Source organism: Manduca sexta, chromosome 20, assembly GCF_014839805.1.
Source record: "Manduca sexta isolate Smith_Timp_Sample1 chromosome 20, JHU_Msex_v1.0, whole genome shotgun sequence".
Lineage (NCBI taxonomy): Eukaryota > Metazoa > Arthropoda > Insecta > Lepidoptera > Sphingidae > Manduca > Manduca sexta.
In genome coordinates, this window is record NC_051134.1 from 12,005,249 (window position 1) to 12,028,875 (window position 23,627).

Genomic DNA, 23,627 nt, shown 5'->3' on the forward strand with positions numbered 1-23,627 from the left:
TATTTAAGACCTTTGAGCAGTAAAATTTCTTGAATTAATAAGTACTGCGATATTTTGGGGTATTAGAGAATATACACCTTAATCCATCACCTTAGATTAAGCGGGTTTGTAGACTTTACATACCCTCGAAAATGCTATAGAGAATTCTGAAGAAGGTTTTGTATTTTGTATTCATATATTCCAAATTATTTAACATAAGGTAGAAAGTGATACACCAGTGATTGTTTTAAGACAGATTAATAACATCTTGGTAGTTAATACAATTACCAGACTATCTCGCCCCTAAACCCACACGCCATGCCACGCAGTGGTACGCATTTTATTTCTATCGCCAAGCAGCAGTGTGCATGCACTGTTATGGTTGAGTTTGTAGGACATTTTAGCCAGTAATTACTGGGCATTATAAGACTAAACATATTATGTTTCAGGGTGACTAGCGTAGTGGTGCGACAGACAGTACTTTGTCATTCAAATTCTGCATGGTGTTGCTGCTGTTTATAGGCGGCCGTATCGCTTACCATCAGGCAATCGTCTTGCTCGTCTCGTCATTCACTGAAATAAAAATTAAACAATACCGAGCGGTCAAGTTTGACGAGTTTCTGGAAGAACTAATTAACCGTTTTAACCCGTAATGTAATTAATCTAATACAAAGTTAGGAAGGTGTTACCATTAGGATGTAGGTGCGGTATGAGCCGATGCTGCAGGCGGTGGCAGTAGTCGGCTCGGATGTCACGCGTGGCTGCGCACGCGGCGCCCGCCCAGCACGTCGACACCTGGGACCCCGCGCCCTCGCACGCGCTCTCTGATACCATCCTGTTTAAATTTATACAATAACATTACGTTATATTTTCGTAGACGGAGGCATAATTTTATTCAAAATTCGCTAAGTTTATTGTTGTATGATGGTATAGTGAATAATAGTTTAGTATTATTATTTGGAGCGGAAAATGAGAAATGTATTGGGTAATACAACGAGTAATCTATTGAAACCAAAATTTGTATGCAAACCACGGCGAGATTATGTTTCGAATTGAAGTTCCTAAACTTTAAGTAAAATAATGTTATAAAAAGTGTTTTGAGGGAATTGCCAAATAAATGAGAATCGTTTGAAGCCAATCCACATTATTTGACGCGGTTCGGTTTTTCGCACGTTAGTGCACAAACCAACGAGAATAAAGGAATGGAAGACGCAGTACCTCATAAATTCTTGCTGTAAATTTTGGGCTTTGTTACATTATTTATATGTATGTAGAAAAATGGTCCGCTGCCAAGGTTCATAAATTCACGGTAAGCAAAATAAATATTGTACCGACAACTTATAAATTAAGCAGACGCGCGGTGGTGGAACGATCATGGACTGTGAAGAATTAAGTAGACTCAGGCTAGACAATTTTATATTTCTATTATGTCTATTAGCGATTGGATCTCTCAAAACGCATATATCTATCCTTCTGGAACATTGTATTAAATAGTTTGCAGCTACTCTTCTTTGGCTAGAGGACAATGATCTATTTCTATCTCTTTATTAGAATCATCATAATCATCAGCCCGTTGCAGTCCACTGCTGGACATAGGCTTCTCCCAAGGTATGCCACGGAGTTGCTGCCGGTTCTCCTGTCCCTTTAACTTTTACTAGAATGGTAATAAATGAATATTATCTATTCATCAGAATAACCAAATATAGTGGACAAAGACACCTTACAGATAAGAAACGTAATAAAATTCAAATGAATACTCTCCTATTATAAATACCTTTATACAAAATATTTCTGAAATTCGTATGCTATTTTCACCTCTTGTGAAAGCACACTTGAAGTTGGGATGAAAAGCTTAAATATGTATGGTGTACACTCTCACATTTCTCTAATTTAGTCAACTACTCTCACAAGTTCATAATATAGGAGTATATAATACAAAATGTTAATCTCCCTGTAACGGTTTACTTTATTTTACATTAATTATTTTGTAGTGAATAAAATACTCGGTTATATGAGAATTATATTGATTGTAACTAAATTAAAACTATTTCAGATGACTACCACATGTAAGTTACTTAAATAAATATGAAATATTACATTAAAACCACATCTCGCGTTTATGGAAAAATGTAATAAATCAATAATCCATTAAATGACTCATTAAGCATTAACTGAACCACTTAACAAAATTCAGTTTATCACTCTCAAATTGTCATTTCTTAGAAGACTGTTTGATATTAACGTATTCGGCTTAATAGGGCTGACACAACTGTGGGAGTCACCCAATTAAAAGTCACAATCTTAATGACCGTATTAAGAGCTCTCTATAGAGAGTAATATTTCCTTGAATGAAAGATTATTACAGGGGTTTATTTTATGAGGTTATCGCTAATTTAATGTCACCAACGAGATAAAGAACTTCTCTGAAATATAACTTTGTGTGGCAGCCCTAAGTTGAAGAAGAGGTCACTCACCCCCTGTATCGGCATCGTCGGATGCGCGTACGAAGCCCGTAGCCGCAATCAGCGCTGCAATCACTCCACGCCCCCCATTCTCCCCACTCCGGCTTATCACTGTCACCCACTTCGACTTTACTCTCAGCGCCATGACCCGGCATTGGTTCGCAAATTCTATCTACACACCACTGAAAATTAAATTAGTAATTAGTAAGTCCACTTATGAAAAAAGTTTTTGACCCAGGCAGCTTCCATAGTATGATTTATACCCAGAATGTACCAGTGCTGTCGGATTTAAACACCCTGAATTACGAAACCCTTATTGTTTTTAACCGACTTCAAAAAAAGGAGGAGGTTATCAATTCGACGTGAATGTTTTTTTGTTGTATGTTTGTTAAGTCAGAACTCGCTCATTTATGAACCGATTTGGATTTTTTTTTATTCGAAAGAATATACCTCCAGATTGGTCCCATAGATTTTTTTTGCAAAATCGCTTCAGTAGTTTGGTTTTAAAACTAAAAAAACTAGAATAATTATGTCGTCCATGTGAAGAAAATCGCAAATTTTGCTTGCTTGTGACATTGTATCAAAAACTAGTTGTGCCCATAACGTCCTCTGCGTGGATTTAGATCTATCTCAGCCTAAGTCATGCCCCTCCAGACACACCTCTTCGTAACGCGGGACACGTGTGACGCGTGTGGCTCGTTTTCCCCGTGTGGTCACCTGCCCCCGACTTACAGAAAATTGTAATTAGATTCTAAATCCAACGAGAAAAGCATTAGAGAAAACAAATAAAACTTACAAAAGTAGTTTTACGTTTGGTTACTTATTCCTCGAAACTTGTAGTTATTTTTTAAATTTAATATAGACAAAATAAATATACCATCTTATTGTACCTATATATAAATATAATATAGAATTAAGCCCGTATTCACAAACGTTACTTATCTAAGTAAGGAGCAATGGTATTATACTGACATCTGAAGTGACAAATAATATTATGAGGAAGCACAGTACGGCTGAACGAATAATGTCGGCAATTTCATAGTTTTCTTTGGCTTAATTTATCTGACAATCGACTGATTTAAAGTTGTATCTTAATCTATCATAAGGCTATCATACCGTAAGCACTTAGAAACAGATTTCTTATCATAGTAGTGCTACTTATTTAACTGCGAAACGTTTGTGAATACGGGTTAAGCTAAGCATACTTATATGCTTTAGTGTCTATCCTTCTGGGATTTTATAAAAAAAAATGATGTTAAATATATTTGGTTGTTAAAATAATTAAAAATAACAAAAACATTATCTCATTTGACAGAAAATCGCCTTATTTTATTTGTCCTATCAATGAAATTCCCGAAAATGAGTAATTAATGCAGAATTGTTACCATTTCAATTTCATGGCATTGGATTCAATTACAAGTTAATAAAAACATAGTCGGTTCTAAATTTAAGTACCAACGTAACGAGGTATTGATGTTAAATAAAGAATTTTAATTTACAAGTTAAAACATTACAGTTTCAGTCATAAAATTTTCTTTTACTTTCAATTTTAAAATGACGTCGTAAAATATTGAAATTATATCCGCGGCGAAGTAGCCTCCGCTCTTCTTGCAAAGCCCCTGTAAGTAGATTAGACTTAACTTATTTTTTCAATTTCAGTAACTCTTTTTTTCATTTTGTAATTTATTCTGTCCTCGCCAAATATTTACAAGAGCTTTCATTGGAATTTTAGATAGTTATTTCATTATTCGTTTCTATAGATGTTTTGCTGAACCATTTAAAAATATTCGCTTTCATTTCCAACTCAACCGCGTGAGTGTTTTAACGGATTGAAGTTTCCACTAAAAACGCGCATCAGATAAAAGTAGCTTATGTAATGGCCACAAACAATCAGTTTGTATTTATGCGATGATTATAATTTCAACACGCAATATGATGACTAAGTAAATTACAATATTTCATTGAATGTATGTGGTTTTTCAATCGCTGCAATTGCCGCTAAATAGCTGCCTTTACTCAAAGTTACATAATCTTTTTTGCGATTTAAAGTAATGATTTAAATATAATACTGTTCGTTGCATAGGAGTCCTAATATCCAGGGTATCTAGTTAGTGTATATTCAAAGAAACGATGTTGGAAAAACGCTCGCAGTTAATTCATTACGTTTGCATTTGATATAATTCTAACGCAGCTAATGACAATGCTTTTAATAAGGACGTTAACTTAGTAATATCGAGACTGCAAAAACAAATGGGGTCCGTAGTGTGTAGCTAATTACTTTGCCAGTATTTCAGCAACTCCTACGGAGCCGAGCCTCGTAACCATTTGTAATAAGCAGACGCCGCCATTGGAACGCACTCGGCTCGAAATTGGTTTTACTATTGAATTTAAGCTACCATAAAATCCTTCTGAGGGTGCCTACTGTGTTATTTTGCTCCTTTGTGCAGAGGTACGGTGTTCGACGGCAATATTTATCTGCTGGGCCCAGCTCGCTACATTTGCATAGCTTGGAAAACATTCACAAAGGATTTCATCGAATTTATGCGCGTACACGTGCACGGCGTTTGTGAATGCTGATGGAATCCTATGCAAGGTATGCGATAGCATCACGTCAATATGAATGCAATCATCGAATTTCCTTCATACATTGAAGTAGGCAGGGTTCGCCCAAAAAGAATTACTTATGCAGCAGAGCCTTTGCATGTTAGAAACTTGGCTTCCGTTCCACACCACTGCATATTTATACGTGCTTCACTCAATTTCCCTGTGGCACTTTACAGTCAATTGCTTTGTTCGTAAATTAATTAAGAGGTTGACGCTAGCAACAAGAAACTATTGGTTGCTATTAAGTGTAAGTGCTTAAGTGAGCAAATAGATTGGCATTATTACATCACTAGTTATGATTTAATAACAGGTTATTTACTTATTGAGTAAACTGTACTCAGTTTCGTCTTTGAAGATATTTTTTTTATTATTATAAAAATTGAGTTTATGTCTTTCAGAATGACAATTATTAAAAAAATAATTAAGAAATTACGAATGCGTGACTAAATATTAATCAAAATGAAGTTCAACCACATTTCCCAGAAGATACAATGTAAGTTGTACGTTCAAGATAATTTAGTATTTTGTATGGATTCCTTTGTCTGGTAAGTTTCACCGGTGATTGCACTATATGTTCATTAGGGAATTTTCTAGAACATACTAATGGTCCCTACTCACCACACGCCATGTTATTAAGTGAGAATGAAGTGCACCCTTATGCATGCACTCAATGTGTAGATTTTAAAATATTCCCTTCTTTTGGAATTAGCATATTTATTATATTTTTAGTGGTTAGTAAGTTATAAGACAGCCTATTGTACCACCTCTCTGCATTTATGTTTATAATCCTTTTAGTGAACAATAAAGATGTAGATTAATAAAAATAAATTGTAGGAGTGTTTTGTTATCTAAATTAATTTTTTTTTTCATTTCGCTTATAAATAAAAACCTAAGAAATAACGACTTAGCAATCTGCAAATCGTATTTATTTATCGCGTTCGCCATCAAGTAAGTATCGCGTTCGCCATCGCTCACAAAGTATAATATTTGTACTGGATTGCAAGTGTGAGTTTTTACCCATTAGATTGCGTTTACACTGTCGGCGATTTGTATCAAATAAATACAACGCCATCTGTTGTTCAGAATCTGAAACTTATTCACTAAATTTTGTGTGAGAAATGAGACAAAAAATAGCAAAATAGTTTAAGCTTAATACGCTTCACATACCTGATTATGGCCGCAAGGTGTGCCTTCTAATGGCGGTGCTCGCTTGGATCTGCACACATGGGGCATGGCTTTATGAGCGCACCATAACCGCGAACACGCCGACCGCACCTTCACCGACTTGCATACTGAGAACCTGGCAAGGGGAAGCTACATTAGCCATGTTTGCAACGGGATTCAATTGAGATTCATTGTTATGTAAAGTAGTGTTGACGTGGTTATACAAGGAACTATGAATATCTACAATCGGGTGGATAGAATTTAATATGAGATTTATCACAAAGGTATATAGAAAGTCATAACTACTGATAAGTGAACTTACAGATGAATTAACACAAGAAAATGAGAAGAATCTGTTAACTATAGGGCTTGGGAAGAGGAGAGGTTGATTGGGCCTCATTCAACATAAATACAAAACATATAAGTAAATTAATTGTTACTTCAAAATGATTTTTTAGGGGAGACTGGAATCCTTTACTTAATATGAGACTTAAAATCTTATAGATATCTCAAGATGATGAGCGTAGTGGAGTGCTGAATTTTGTGATTCGAAGTCCTTTAGAACCATAGATCAATATACCTATCTTATAGTGTTGCTATTGTTTACCGAGGGCTAGTTGCATGCTCGCGTCATTATTCAAACATGACATTTGAAACATTCGTCAAACCGCCATTAAAGCCATCTAGTTGTGAGTTAAGTGCACTCAAGAGGCACAAATTGAACATCTTATATACTAATAAACCCACATCCCAAGTTTCCTTGCATGGAAGAATTGTCAATAGAAACAGAGCAAATAACAATGATCTTAGCAGCACGAAGCTCATTCCGTTTAGAAATGCAGGTCGATCACCGGAACAAATATTTGCACAACACTTGTCTTGCGGTCGGATATGCAGTCAATAGCTTATCCTGGTTTAAACAATGTGTACAAACCCGCTGATAAAGTATATTTTACGAAAACTATTAGCGAACCGCCAGTTGATTAGCTTTTAACTGAGATTAATGTGGTGGGGACAATACGTAGTAACAGGGGTAGCAGAATTCTGCGAAAACTATCTTTTGATTTATTGTCCTTTGTTATAAACATGTTTAATTGAAATTTATTTTAAGTAAATTATGTTTTGGGATTGCATAGTTGTAAATTTTATAAATAAAGCAAAACTTGGTCAAAAAATTATGGAATTACTAATTAAACAATTATATTATTTAGTGTTGAGAATTATAATGGTAAATAGAATAATGGCTGTCTTGACGACATCTTATAGAGTACAAGTATATTAGTTAGAAAATCTCCCATTAATTTATGAAATGTAGCATCTTGAAGGAGAATATCTTATCTGAATAATTAAAAAATCTCCAGATAACCAACAAGCTCAGTGTAATTTAGGTTCAGCTGGCTACTAACCAAATATTTGTAATTAATCAACGGGAAACATCAGTAGGCCGCAACCATTCCGTAATCACTTCTATAACAAGACATTATGTCACTATTTACAGTTGGTAAATAATGATTTCATGCTTATTAGCGACGAAAGGAAACGTTGAACTCGTTGTTAACTGACACAATACAGTAACCGTCCTTTGTTCGAACAATTAGGGGTCACGTCAGTAGCAAATGAAACCCGACCTAAATTCCAATGAATCATCACATAAACCAATCAAGCCAATCGGGATCCACGTGAAATTGAAAATATATATTGATATTAGTCGAGGGCCAGCCGGGATCGGACGGCCCTTGGGTAACAAAGGAAAACATTTTTCTCGACGGGCAATCTTGATAAAAGGTTCCGAGTGGCTTCCTTAAATTATAACCGAGTTCATGTAAACTTATTTATACGGAATTTATAATGCGATATGGGGATTGTGATGTTATAGAAATGTTGTGTGATGTGTTGTAATGAAGGGTTAATGATATAGTTTACCGTGGGTATTTATAAGAATGAGATCAGTCTATTAGGGCTTATACACGATGCGCTTATCAATAAATCTGACAAGACGCTTCAAACGCAACTGACACGACCATCAACGCATTTTTAATTAATGTATTATCCTAAATATTCTGTTTTGATCGAAATAAAAACGCGCAAAGAGCGCTTTTCCTCAGAACTGTTATAGATCGTCATTGGATTTAAATGGATTTATATTCGTACTTTTTAAGTCGATATGACTGATGTATTATACACACACACTCACACTTTTTATCTCCGAAGGTGTAGACCGAGGCACAACTGATGCACCCACTTTTGGCCATGTGTATTCGTCTCATGTTGTGATAGGGGGTAAGCCTATCAACATATTGGGCATAAATTCTTGATTCCGGACTGATATTGAGTAGAAAAACCCAATAACAATGCCCCTCCCGGGGTTCGAACCCAAGACATCAGCACTGCAGTCGTATGAAAATATAACTGCGTTGTCGAGACAGTCTTCAATCATCAGGTCCGTAGTATGTCTTTATATATATACTAACATACTACTATTATATGGAGATGGAGAAGGAAAATATTTGTAGACTCTAAATTTCAACGTTCTAGAATTAAGTGCCCCCCGTGACCATGAAGGCTGCAAAGTCTTCGAAACGTCGGGAGAAAAGTAAAATATTAAAACCGCGATAAAAACCGAAAAATAGTTTAATTTAAATGTTCTAGAATTAAATTAAATACTCAAACACCAACCAATATTCCTATACAAAAGCAAATAAACTGCTGGTACGATCAAAGAGCGCAGATTTTTAAACTGCAGCTTGTCTAATAGTAATTAATTAGACCTGATAAGCCAGACTACACTACACAGAAATTGTACATCAAAGAATTTAGACCGCATTTTTATATCTTCCATCAATTCGTTCGCGACGTTATTTTGATTAAGTGTTTATAGTCTTTGCTTTAAAATATCTGTTTAATATTGTACAATTAGAATTACATTCGTGTTTCCACTATACATGTAAACTTTGTTGGTATGTTTTATATTTGAGAAGTTAATGCTGGACGAATTTAGATGAAATTTCCACATAGATACTATTAATATTAACATATTTATAAAATTTGCATAATCCTTAATTCCGGCAAAATATTTGCAAACGCGTATATCAGAGTAAAATCTAGTTTATAACAGTGTTAAAAATAGGAAAGCATTCCGTTTTACCCCATTTGTATAAATGTTACTCGACGCCGCGGGGCAGAGCTCCCCGAACTCCCTTACAAAGGGCCGCTAACATTTCCAACATATATTTGTATAAGTAATATTTTCCGTGCTTTATGAATAGTAGAATTTTAACGCAAAATTAATGTGAAGTTTGACAATGTTGTCATATATAAATTGTTAGTTTTTAACAAATTACAAAAACTACGAATTAGTACTTAAAATGTTAGTTTACACAGCGCTTATAGAAAATAGGTCCTAAACATTTCTTTAGCTTAGTAAATACGTTAATGATTAATGCATTGTTTATACAAGGCAAGCTGCTAAGCTTATGCTGATAGTAACATCTGCTTCTACCAGATGGCTATCCAAATCATGCCAATAATGCGGTCATGCGCGAGTAGCAGTCTTACATTAATTGTCCATACCGGCTCGCATGTAACTTTGTTTTTAGTAATTAGGTAGCAGATCTCATATACCAAACACCACTACTACAATATAACCGCATGGTCTATTTCTTCCACCAAGCAGCTGTGCAAAAATATTGTAGTTTTCAAAATTGAAGGTCATAGCTGTCAACGCAGTTATGAAGAATTATGAGACATACTCGACAAGTAATGTTGTAGCGTGACGAATGCATTTCAGTAGCATTCAAAGTTTGTATGTAATTTGAAGATTATTGACAGTCGTACTGTGCACTATCAATTGAGCGGCTTGATATGTAATTCAGCAGTAAAAAAACAAAATCATTTAGACATATTAAAGATGTGCTAAGGATACTAAAGGCGCGCGCTGCTGTCGGATCGCAGCGTCGTACAAATCCAATCCCGATTGGATTAGTATCTACACATAAATAGATTATCGGAAAAATCTTAACTGTAGTGCATGAGATTCGCTTTCCTATGTTTGGTAAATTTAAAAATAGTTATTAGTACATAGATATTTTTAGACACGTGTTTAGTAACATAATGTTTATTGGGAACCGCGTCATGTGACAATGATAATTAACAATGAAACATTATAACGTGAACCTACTGTTATCCCGTTCCATTAGGGATCGATGTAACGTGTGTTTTTAAAACAAGAAAATTTACCCGATTGCTTGTCCGGGGACATTAGTCCCCAACGGAGAGTAACCCATGCAAAAGGTTGTGTCGTCTTACTTGGAAATCATTTTCAAAACTCCCTATCAATGATCTGTATACGCTGACACAATTAGTTTTATTATAATCACTATCCCTTCAATCCACGATAACTTTACATTTAATATTTGATGTGTTAAACTTACAATTTCGGATGTGATGAATTTGAGACTAAAGGGATCTGTTTGGCAACACGTGTTTATCATAAAGGTAAATCCTTACTGAAGTGATGCGAAAGTAACTCTCTCTAAGTAACTCGATTTTGATAAAATTTTATACGAAGAAAACTTAAACAGACAGAAAGGACATAGGCTACCTTTTTTAATACGCTTTCGTCGCAAATCGTACTTCATGAGACCGAAGCCCCGAGCAAAAATTACTACTTTAAGTAAATCCGAACCTTCTAGGTTTTAATGAAAAAACCTGTCTTCGACATTTTACAGTGACACTATAGTTCTCTTGTTACAAAACACACTCGTGTAGACATATAGATTTGCATTTTAGCTGATGCTTACACACGAGTAGCGTCTGTGACCGCAGCGTTTCTGTGGTATCGTCCGACGTAACCTGAACTTAGCTGGTATATATTCACGAGTAGGTGTGACACGCGGCTCCGCCTGCATAAGAAAATCCCGGAAAAAAAAACAGTGTGTCCGGAATATAAGTACCTTTGTAAGCTTATCCGGGATATTGTCCAACTTTGTTAATCCATCCTAAGTCTGTAGGGAATTTTGTGTTTACTGTTAATAAACATATTAACAAATTGTGTAGTTTATCATATGAATGAGATCAACTTACTTTGATATTTATTTAGATTTTTTTACATCTGATTTTGCTCGCGAAGACATTACGCAGATGTGTAAAGAATCTTGATTATGTCTCTATCGAGGTACTCAATCGTTTTATTGTTCGACTTGGTGATTTTGATGTTAAAGTTGGAAATATAAATATTAACAAAGAATTATTAAACGAAGTAGAGATAGGTAATATAAGTAGGTAAATACCTATGTAAAATGTCATTTAAGACTAGATACACAAATGTGAAAGTTTATCCATAAATATTATCGAAAGTTTCTATTATATATGTGTACCTAGCAACATACAATAATATAATCAAAAACAAACTTACTTGTCAAAATGTAACGCGTATTATATAATTGAGTTGTAATGATAAATGTAAAGATTGATTTTAAACTCGAGTTTGGAGACTTAGGGATGAGACACGAAGGAATTAGAGGAGAAATTATAATCTAAAATATAAAACCAATATTAATTTATTGATTAGATATTTTAAAAACAGCTTAAAAGACAAATCTGGAGAAAAATAATAAGTACTTTCTGATTAATACATTTACGTAAAATGCATTACTTCGATACATCATGCTATTGTTATTTTAGTGTTCCGAGAACAGCTATTTAGTGTACATAAGTCGCATAAACATGACAATGCACGTTATATAAATATTGCTTACACAGGCCCTGTTTGTTGTTTTTGACATCTTGTCCTTGTACTATCAGATTTTAGATTATATCGCGTGCATTTTATCTTTATTTTGACACGGACGTTTCATATTTCGCTTCACGGTGCATGTGCTTTGGTTTCATGTATCAACAGTTTTGTTTTTTTAATCGAAAAAATTACGAGCAAGCTGCTTGCTTGATTTTGTTCGACATGACTGCCTATTTACAGTAGCAACATCACCCAAAGTCTGAGCAACACTACGTGGTAAAGCACTGCGCTCATCATCTTGAGATGTTACCCTGTAATTAATTACACTGGCTACAAAGGCCATTAGACCGGAACGCAACAGTTGTTAATATTGCTTAGCGGTAGAAATAGACATTGCGATTTTACCTACTCAGCCAGTGCCTCGCATACAAAAGATTCATCATCAGTATCAAATTCATAAAACATTCACGAACGATGTGATGACTCAGTGCATTGTTCGATCAAAACTTTTACTTTCAATACACGTGGACTGTGTGTGCTCATTGCCTAATTGGAATAGTTTGGTACACACTACACATGCACGTTAGGAATTAAGTTGGTTTGACTTTGAAATGGAATACGTGCAAGGCAAATGTGTCGTGGTCTCAAAAAGGAGTGTTTTTTTTAATTTTTATTTAAGGAGCTTGGTCGTAATTTCACGACCATGTGGCTCCGTACGTTCGCTTTGATACAATTAATAAACCACTAATTTCAAGCATCCACTTTCGACAATATTTATGAACTAAAATTCATATTTGTGATTCTTTTTTATTTATTTATTTCTTTGAATGATGAGATTGTTAAGTTTTATTCTGTCCAGTGACTACATCTTGCTGCTTAGCGGCAGAAATAGTTATTACGGTGATACCTACGCAGACGGAGTCTCACGTATGAGAGACCATCAACAGTGAATCACTTTTCACAATGTCAAAATATTTTTTTATTAAAATCTTAGACCCCTTTCGACAGAGGAACCGATAAAACTATTCATAATGCCCACACTAAAACCCAAAGTTGCGTAACAATTTTTATTTTTATTATCATTTAAAATAATACGACATGAATACTAAGCCAAAACATAAGGACATTGATAAGCCAGGACAATGAATATTTTTATGACGCAGTAATCAATTTATACCGCGCTGTGACCAATCATCGTAGTATTATGTAAAGCAGGATTTAATCAGTAAGTTTCACATGATTATAATTGCAATTACTTGAGTCAGGATTTATCATTTAAATATTTAGAATTAGTAATACAATTTATCGCCTAAAAATTTAAAATTTTTAATAAAAATATTTAATACAATTCACAACAGTCGCGTAGGTTATATGATCAATATTAATTTTTCTCTTTACTGATATTACAAAGAGGAACAGTTTTTAGGGGTTAATCTCTGGAACTACTGAACTGATTTTGATAATTATTTCACTTATAGGAAGTTACATCACTTTTCATTGTTACAAGTTTTTTTTATTCAGGGAAAACTTTTTCAAGCAGGCGGAGCAACGGGCAAAAGCAAATAGATTATAAAACAAACTCCCTGCCGCGTCGGTCTGTCTGAACACGATAAACTAAACATTACCGAATGAATTTCTACGAAATTTGGTATGGAGATAGTTTGAGAAGATAAGATTGGGTAAATATATAGCGGGAGTTTTGTCTCGGAAAAACTTTTTCGCGCGAGCGAACCCGCGGGCTAACACAAGTGTAAAATACATGCAATATAAAAGATTTTGAGCTGTTGTATCCATACTTAAAGGTTTTAAGACGATGTAGGTACTGATAAATTAAAGTACGCAAACAACGCACGGTAGTTACCTACACCTGCTTGTTTTGGAACCATGCTGGCAAACTGCAGTGTTTATATTGTTATACAAATGTTTACACTTCAGTGAATCAAGTAGCCTAGACGTACTGCTTTACAGTATAATTAAAGTATGCTCGGTAAAATTAAGAGTATTTCATCTCGAAGTTTCATAAGCTAATTGATTCTTAATTTATTTCTTGACTTTTAATGGGTCGACGCAATACATATTTCAATCATGTTGCAGAAGAGATTCGATTTATTTGTTGCGCCTGACGCGCGCCTGATGTAAACACCTTCTAGAAAATGCATATCTTACTTAAACCGGACAACTGCAAATCGGACTTACGCACTCAGGGTTCAGTATAAACTTGCTGGTAAGGTATCTAAGTATATATCGACGGATGAAAATCTAATTGACTTGAGGGACGTTTTTTTGTGATACAAAGTTTTATACATATTTAAAATTAGCACTTTTTTTCTATGTGTTTCTAATCTAGAATTTTTTTTCCAAAAAATATTCGCTTAAGTCATTTAGCCTATCAACCGTCGATATGTAAGTTGAAAATTAACTTTGCCATTCGATCTCTAAACGCGACTATTGTACCAACCGCAAATAATAATTTGTAATAGAAAATTCGCTTTTCTTGTTATATATTTACGGATTTCATATTATTTACTTACTTTACTAGAATCATGAAATATGGTAAGAAGCAGTGTTACACCACCTTTACTTGTGGTGTAACACTGCTTATTACCATATTTCATGATTCTAGGTCAACAGGAAGTACAATACAATAATGAACAGTAATCTTACTTCTTATCTTATCTTAGTTTTACGTAAATTTTACAATTTGAACCTCCAACAATAAATGGTCCATAGATAGTTCCTTAAAGAATAATAAAAATTCTGCTCGCATTTGGAAGGCCATTGACATAAGTCACTTAAATCTTTTAGTGTTTAAAAAAAGTTCATACATATAGAGTTTAAATTACATTAATTTATAGGTTCATAAATTGTTACTGTCTTGGGAATTTTTAAACAACAGCCCTCAATCATAGGAGTCAGGATAAAGTTTTGTTCGTTGTTAAAATGCACAGAAGCCCGGTATTTGCAGACTCGCCGGCGTGTCCGCTGTGGTGGGCTTGTTTACGTTACATTTATTTCGATAAGAGTATTTAACGGCATCAGTTTAATCGCAGCCGCAGTGGCGTCATCGTTGGAGATTCCAAAACAATTTTTTGTGCACTTAACTTCACGTATGACCGGTCAAAGATGTTACAAAGGAATATATTAGTATATATTATATATTTTAATAATTTATATTGCATGCCGAAAATCATAGTGTTTGCCTGCACGCTATGGAGAGGGATATAGGTATTATTAAATGATTTCCGGTGTAAACATTAGTAGAAACTTATCAAAGTTATCAAATTTTTAATCAATACCTAAGCAAGTCCACATTAAATGAAGTAAGTCTGTAGTTTTATTTTCTAGTAGCATACATAAAATCTATGCATAATTTGTTAGCACATAAACAGTTAAGACTGTTCGCAGAACCCTAAAAATAGTTTTTTTCTACGAACGAACAGCGCTTTGCAATTGGAATTTTCCATGACAACGTACCTACAAAGGCAAAGCTAGCGAAGCCAGGTCGCAATATACGACATGTTTTCTAAGCGTGAAATAGAAAGATGTGATCGCTCACGCGTTTGTAAATATATGAGCAAGAATATAAATACAAAGTGTTTTCGGAATCTGGGATTGTAGGTCGCGTGTCCCAAGGAAAGTGTCCTTACAAATGTCTTTAGGAATGTCTTGCCAAAAATAAAAATAGATTATACAGTCATTGTAAAGTTTACCTTACTATGAATATTTGGAACAATAATACTTCTTGAAATTAGTAAGTGTACGGATAGATTTGGATTTAATAATAGATTTTAATAAAACTTGAGGTATATTATCTGCATAATATAACATAACATTGGCTAGATTCACACCGCATCCATACGCGTATGAAATAACAATCCAGAAATCAGTGACGAGACTTCCATTACAATGGTATGAGCTAATATATTCCTTTGTAACAGATCGAGTGTGAATACGTTTGAAATAAGCCGTCATAGACTGAAAACAAGAAGCGATATCGAATTGAAGTAGCACTGCGCAGTATCGACTACCTTTTTAGTAGGCTTTGGTAGTTAGATAGTTGTAGTTGTAGTTGTAGGTAGGAAGTTGTCGGTAGTAGGTAAGTAGATAGTTATGAACTGTGATAGTTAACAAAATACGATTTATTATTTAATTTCAATAGAACGCAAACAATTTAAACAAACTAGTATAAATAAAAAAGTTAATATGCACAATACGGTAGCAGCTTGCGTAGGGTATAAACTCTAAACTAGAAAATATTATAAAATAATATTTAATTTTACTTGCGGGGCAATGCCTGAAACGAAGTTGTATTAGAACGAAACTTTCCGTTAAGTATTTGCATTAAACTAGAAGTGATTTGTTACATTTTATTTGTATTTCTACTACCAAGAGTTTTGCATGTGGTGACAATATTATATAAAGTATAGTATGTATGTTTCGTAGGCAACTTGGTCTAGACTCTAAAGCCTAGACCCTTATTTGAGACCCCACGCCACCCTAATTATTATTGCGCTACGCAAAACAATTTCCTCTGAATCTTATTACAGGATTTCCCAAAGTTGATAACATTGTTAATCTAGACGCGAGTCAAATAATAGTAGTACAAATATTGAACCAGATTTGTAAAGCAAACGTACGGCTTACGTAGCCACGTAAATATTTATTCGCTTGTGATTTAATTCATTTGTCGCGAATGGTCGTTGGGATAAATTAATTACAAAATAAATTATACAATCTAGTTGCCAATAAAAAGATTTAAAGTAAAACAAACATAGATTTATCCTTGATTGCGATAGATTTCCGAAATTTCGTGTTTGATTTGACATGTCAATTTTGCAAATGATACTTATTGCTGTAATTCAATTTTAATAATATGAATATTTTTAGAAACCAGGAATAGAAAAAATGGCCACCTACATATTGAAAAATCCACTTAAGCAATGACTCACCCTTCGCCAAACTCCGTCCGACACTGTTCATCCATGGTGAAGGCATAGTGGGAGATCTCCTTAGCGCCCCCTAGCACCACCCCCTCATCCCTGCTCCGTTCGTGTAAGCACCACCATTTTCTGAAAACATACGCTTTGTACCACACGTCTTATTGAACAGTACAATCTGATCTGATCCCTGTTATTAGATTCTGTTAAGTCGGTAAGTAATATTGATTTTCGTTGTCCGATTTCTATTTACATTATCGTTATAATAATGTATTGTAAGGATAGAATAACTATCTAGAAATATCTGCGTATTTGGTTATGGATCAACTAACAGATGTTTATGCTGTACATCGACAACTGAGTAGGTCTTAAATTAACTTTGGGATTGTATTCCTAAGATTTGTCTTATTGTCAGCACTAATGTGTAGCAAGATTGTTTGTTTTATGGGCGTTGTGTTTTTTAATGATTCTTTATAAATACTCTTTAGTCTATACAGTATCCAGTATCTAAGATTATAAAAAAGGCGTGGTAGATGGGTTTTCGTTTCTTTAAATATTTGCTTTAACATCGCTCACAGACACTCGTGATGATGTCCAAATATTATTAGCTTTATTAACAACAACTTACGATTTAATTTTTTGATTGTAAGATACACACATACAAGAATACTAACTGATTTTATCTTAAGTGGAAACATATTTAAAAATATTAACAGGCACAATCTTATTAAGAAGAACAGAGAAGCCTTCGGGCCGTGCCGCAGTCAAAAGAAAAGTGACTCGCCATTGTTCTGCTAGAGACACTCACTTCTTCATGTTTCTATAAAGTCGAATTTTCTAAGTCTAATGACGTCAGTTTGTAGGCTGGTAATTCTGTTTAGCATCTGGCTAGATATGGTTACTAGAACTTCAGACATTTATTTTATCGAATAATTTAATTGAGCCCGTTTTAATCTATTAATATAAATTAGGCAAGCATTTTGACTGGCTGTCTTGTATCAGCCTCTATTACGAATGAGCTGCCAAATAGCCCGTATTTGATGACGTTCCGTTCACGGTCTGTTGTCAGCGTGAGGGACACAAAGGGCGATAATTGCGTGAGTCAACTACTGACCGCTGGTGCGGTTTCATTTACTTCGTCGGGTGCTTATTTGCATTCACGGGCGCTCCACGTGGCGCGCATGCCGCTGCTGTTGATTTGTAATTAATCACGCAAACCAAACATCCATAGTTGTTTTGGAAGTGCACAGATTATTAACTGTAATAGTACTGGCGGTTATCAAAAACTTTTAAGATAAAATGAAGCATGCACAAGATACGCATAAAATAATACTGGTCAATAAACAATTTTACTATATTGTGCTTTAGTAATTCCACTTTGCGTAAACGATATGCGTTCCATTCTTACTGAATACCACTTCACATTTTATGCTTTAATGAAATTGCTGGCACAATAGCAAATATGTGAGATCTTGGGCTCGTTCCTCAGTTAGTCATGTTTAGTGGACTCCATTAGAGTACTCTAGATAAAGTTTATTATAAACAAAGTAGGTTTACGCTTATAAACGGCTTGACATATTAATTCGTTGTTGCCGTAAATAGAATAAAATATAGTGACAGATCTTACGTTTCCTACTTTGCCTTATTAGTAAGCGTCTCACCGATTTAATATATTATTCAATAAATGCCCGTTCACTCTTATATGGTTCCAATAATCTTACAAGCTTCAACGTATTGTCCATACTTCTTCCGTACTAAGGTTTACGAACTAGAAGGGAGGAAGTTGCTATGTCTAAACATAGCGAATAATATTTATATACACCTCAATCACTGTGCCTCAAAATGTGTTTATAATAAAGCAATCTATCGACAGTTCTATGAACCATGTTACTTACTTAGCCTTTTCATGGAATTGTTCCTTAGAGCAGCTAGACCAAGCAAAGTTGTGAAGAGTGGCGAGGACTGTAGGAGCCATCACTGAGCCTCGGAGAGCTGCTGTTTGACATTGATCTTCTCCATCGTGCGTTAGCCCTAGCCTATGAACAAAAAGGAATATAATAGAATGTATTTGTTTACATGAATATCTAGTAGTTGTAACAAAATTTTTCACTTCAGAACAGAGCTATTTAATGAAAATTATGAAAAAAGAAGCGCATATAAAATATATAGTAGTGGTCGTCCAATGGTTGAAATTTGATCGTCGAATTGAATATATTTGTAACTTATTTTGTTATATAGATTTATATATTTTATTTTTGTGCATTTACGAATTTTTATTATGTCAAATCTCACAGTCGTGCGCGCAATGTGCTTAACACGGAGTAAAATGTTTTTTCTTCACATATTAATGTGTAATATCAACATGACACCTTACAGATGCTCATGTAGTAACAATAATTTAATAGCTATTTTAAAATGCCTATAGCTTTCAGATAAACAAAATTAATTCGAAAAGGATTTTGAAATTTATTGATACATTTAACATTCGTAAACGGCTGAACGGAATAAGGCAAACATTCAGTCCAAAATGGAATTTCATTCGAATTTCTAAACAAAGCAAATTAATTCCGCAGTAGTTGCTTTAGGTATTATAAAATGCGAAACAAAAGAACCTTTTACAATCGTTTAAACTGGTACTCGGCCTTTGATTTTGAACAAAACACGGCTGTTTATTTTATTGAATTTTCTTTTACGGGCTCAGTGGCGCCAATAATCATAAAAGCGTTAATATTTTTGCGAGTAAATGTTTTATGTTTGAATGACGTTTCTGGCAAGTGACTTGCGTTTTCAAAGGTTTGTTGTGAACGTAATTTGTCAAATAAACTTTTGTTACGGGAGTCGAGTGGCTAGCTAATGGTTCGAGTTGCACGGGTATTGTTACGGATGATGTATGGTGTCTAGTGTATCGCGCTCGGTCAGCTCTACTGGCTAGGGCGGCGGCTTTGAAGTCTCCGTCGCGTCACCCGACAAGAGGGCAATTATTCAGCCACTGCCGCATCACGCTTCAAGAATCCCCGAATGATCGCACACACATTAACTAATGAACTCAATGTGTATGTGTTTTTTTATTACGTTTATTATTAGATCGGTGCAGCTGTCATCGTGATCGTCACAATATCATTTGCACCGACAAGCCACGTGGGGGCATAATTCTTTCCATTGATATGGTTGTCTTAATTTTCACTTACATTTCATACATGAATGATTTTGTTTATGTTAATTTAATAATTGATATTTATTTACTGTATGTGTTGTGCTGACTACATATTAGAGTCAGATAAAGTCAGGTGGACATTTAAAACGTTCGGGTTTTAGTAAAAAATAAGATAAAAAAAAAGCTTGATAAAAAAATATAATATCGCAATACGTATAATCTAGCTGAAGTAACATATTTCTATAACAGTTCAGACGTTGTTGATCACGTTTAACATCAAGTGTACGACCCGTTTTGACAATACGTGTTGAAATGTTTACGTCGACGGATCACGGAGATTGCGGATGAATACCAATTATTAATTTTGTTCCATGTTTACCCAACAGTTCCCCACAGGCGAATTAATTAATCCTAGTAAACGAAGCTAATTGCGCGTGAGAACGGAACCACCGCGGAGTGCGGTGCGAGCAGCGACGCGACTTGATAGATTAATCATTCGCGTGACATGGGAAATTGGCCTCTATTTACTTTCCAACATTAACTGGGAGACATTATTGAGGTCTTACTTGTAAACTGTTTCTTAATTGTAATTGTAATTAAACAATTAAGAAACTAATTTTACTTTAGATTTTGATATGTAATTGGTTTCAAAGAACTTTATTCATGAAATAGAGAGGTCTAATAACATTATTTTAAAGCAATTGCTTTGGCGAATTAGTGTGCTAAGTTTGATGGATTTTTTCCTCTCGAGTTATAACAAAAGGTGGCCCTACAAAAACAATTTGAGCGTGTTATCTTGTGTACTTTATTTCGATCCTTAAGTTGTGCTCAAGGTTCTTTGTCTCAACATCAGATAAAATCCCAAAATTGTTTAATCTGGTGAACATGTTTCGAAGAAATCTACCAGCGTTAATTACCACGTAGTCTGTCAACTCGTATTGTGTTTAAAAACAATAAGGTTGGGTTTGAATAGTCCAAAAGCTTTAAAAACGGTTTTGATACGAGTGGTAAATTATTATCAACTATTACAACGGATTTAAATTTGCTTGTGAAGCATTTAAGCTAATCATTATTATGTAGAATTTAGTGTTACTTAGTTTAATATACCTAAAGTGAAAATTTTCGCCTTTAATTATTCATGTAATCACGTAATTAACGGTGAATTTATTACAGCTTTGAAATGCCTTTATAAAATTTAATTTGCATTCTCCAAAATAAATAATTTATTTACATTATATTGTGATTAATACTAATTGTTTACTCGACAGAAATTGTCTTAATTCATGTAAATTTAATTGGTCTATTATAAACAAGGTATCAATTATGTTTACGAATTATTTGAAGCTTCTAGTATAGCGATTTATCCTTAGCCTATATATTTATTATTCCTTTATCTTAGAGCCATTAAAACTGCAGACTTTACTTCATATAACGTAGCCTAAACAATTAGGCGAGATAACGTTTCCATATAAATCATAAATCATTCTATGCGTGCCCTGTATACTATCTGTGGGCACTGTCAACATGACCGTATACGGAGACATATTTATCACAGAATGTACATGTCTGTATTTAACAAGCTATTATGCCTAAATTATTCATGTCCCAAATTGAATACAAATAGCCCATTTGTTAGATGGCAGTATGTGTGATTTTTTATGCTCTGCTTTTGTAATGTAAGTCGTTCTACTGAGTTTGTAAAGTGTTAGCGTTTTTGAACAATTTTGGACCTGTTTTTATTTTTTTGTGTTTTAACTATGTTTTTTGTTTGTATTAATTAAAATAAAATTTCGTAAAGACAAAACCAAATTAAATACATAAGTATATATTTTCGCAACCTCATCATGGTCTTGGTGTTGCCACATGGAAACAAATGCGTTGAATTTCGTATTTCGTTGTTTCATATTTCTGTATCAGTATGCAGATATTATTAATTGGTCATCAATTAATATGCATAAACTATACAATATACAATATATATATATATATATATATATATACTAGCTTTTGCCCGCGGCTCCGCCCGCGTTATAAAGTTTTTCAGGCTAAAGTTTTCCGTTATAAAAGTAGTAGTTTCCCGGGAGCCTCTCAAACTGTCTCCATACCAAATTTCATCTTAATACGTTGGGTAGTTTTTGAGTTTAACACGTTCAGGCAGACAGATGCAGCGGGGGACTTTGTTTTATAATATATTTTTTAGAACTTTTTAAGAGGAATAATCCCGTCATACATCATTGTTGCATAACTTTAACCGTTTACGCAGCGCACGCAACGGAAGCTCTCAAAACTAATAATTTTTCCCCGTTTTTGCAACATGTTTCATTACTGCTCCGCTCCGATTGGTCATAGCGTGATGATATATAGCCTATAGCACTCCAGGAACAAAGGGCTATCCAACACAAAAAAGATTTTTTCAGTTCAAACACGGTAGTTCCTGAGATTAGCCATTACTGCTCCGCTCCTATTGGTCATAGCGTGATGATATATAGCCTATAGCACTACACTAATAAAGAGCTATCCAACACAAAAAGAATTTTTCAGTTCGAACCGGTAGTTCCTGAGATTAGTCATTACTGCTCCGCTCCTATTGGTCATAGCGTGATGATATATAGCCTATAGCACTCCACGAACAAAGGGCTATCCAACACAAAGAATTTTTCAGTTTGGACCGGTAGTTCCTGAGATTAGCCATTACTGCTCCGCTCCTATTGGGTTTAGCGTGATGATATATAGCCTATAGCACTCCACGAACAAAGGGCTATCCAACGCAAAAAGAATTTTTCAATTTGGACTGGTAGTTCCTGAGATTAGCGCGTTCAAACAAACAAACAAACAAACAAACTCTTCAGCTTTATATAATAGTATAGATTAACAACTGAAGTTAGCTAAAATTGAGTTTCTCGAAGCCGACCACTATTTATGTACTATGTATTTTGAGACTATGTAATTTTGTCGCGTTCGCGATTAACTTTCACTTTTGTTGAGTTTCAGAACGCGATATTAGATCTTCCAACGCGCACGCGAATTTGAACTTTATGCAGCGGTAATAAATTACAAATTGACTCTCCATTTTATTTAGAAAACGTTTGTATGGGAAATAGAAAAATGCTGTTTTGAGGATTTTCCCGGCAATTATTCGAATTTTTCTCACCTTTTAAACCTTCCCTAGACCTCCACGAATAATTCAAGACCAAGATAAGATAAATCCGTTCAGCCGTTCTCGAGTTTTAGCGAGACTAACGAACAGCAATTCATTTATATATATATAGATATACACACAATATATATATAAAAGATTGTTAATCATTATTGTAATACATATGTTCAAATAAAACAAAAATTATTACTAGACTATTTGTAAAATGTACAGCTTAGACTGGCGAGGGTTATGTTTTTGACTGAAGAAACACACTTTACGTATTCGACAAAGGACACATTAACTGAAACCACAGTTCTGAAATGAATGTATTAATATTGTGATTGTGTACTAGATATATCAATATATCCCAAGATGGTTGACGTTCTGAACATATATATGCCATCAAACTTATGTCTCAAATGATACAGTGGATTTGATCGTTTCACCTACTGAA

General features: G+C 34.5%; 1 protein-coding gene across 1 annotated transcript in view; it reads right to left on the minus strand.

Moving 5' to 3' along the window:
- LOC115446884 (A disintegrin and metalloproteinase with thrombospondin motifs 3) overlaps positions 1-23,627 on the minus strand; it is a 47,309-nt gene that overhangs the window by 16,472 nt on the left and 7,210 nt on the right. Inside the window, exons 5-9 of the mRNA XM_030173705.2 lie at positions 18,776-18,916; positions 16,893-17,012; positions 6,213-6,345; positions 2,454-2,623; positions 669-814 (exon numbers count right to left, since the gene is read on the minus strand). Of these exons, the coding sequence (XP_030029565.1) occupies positions 669-814; positions 2,454-2,623; positions 6,213-6,345; positions 16,893-17,012; positions 18,776-18,916 (710 nt within the window). The remainder of the gene's footprint in view (positions 1-668; positions 815-2,453; positions 2,624-6,212; positions 6,346-16,892; positions 17,013-18,775; positions 18,917-23,627) is intronic.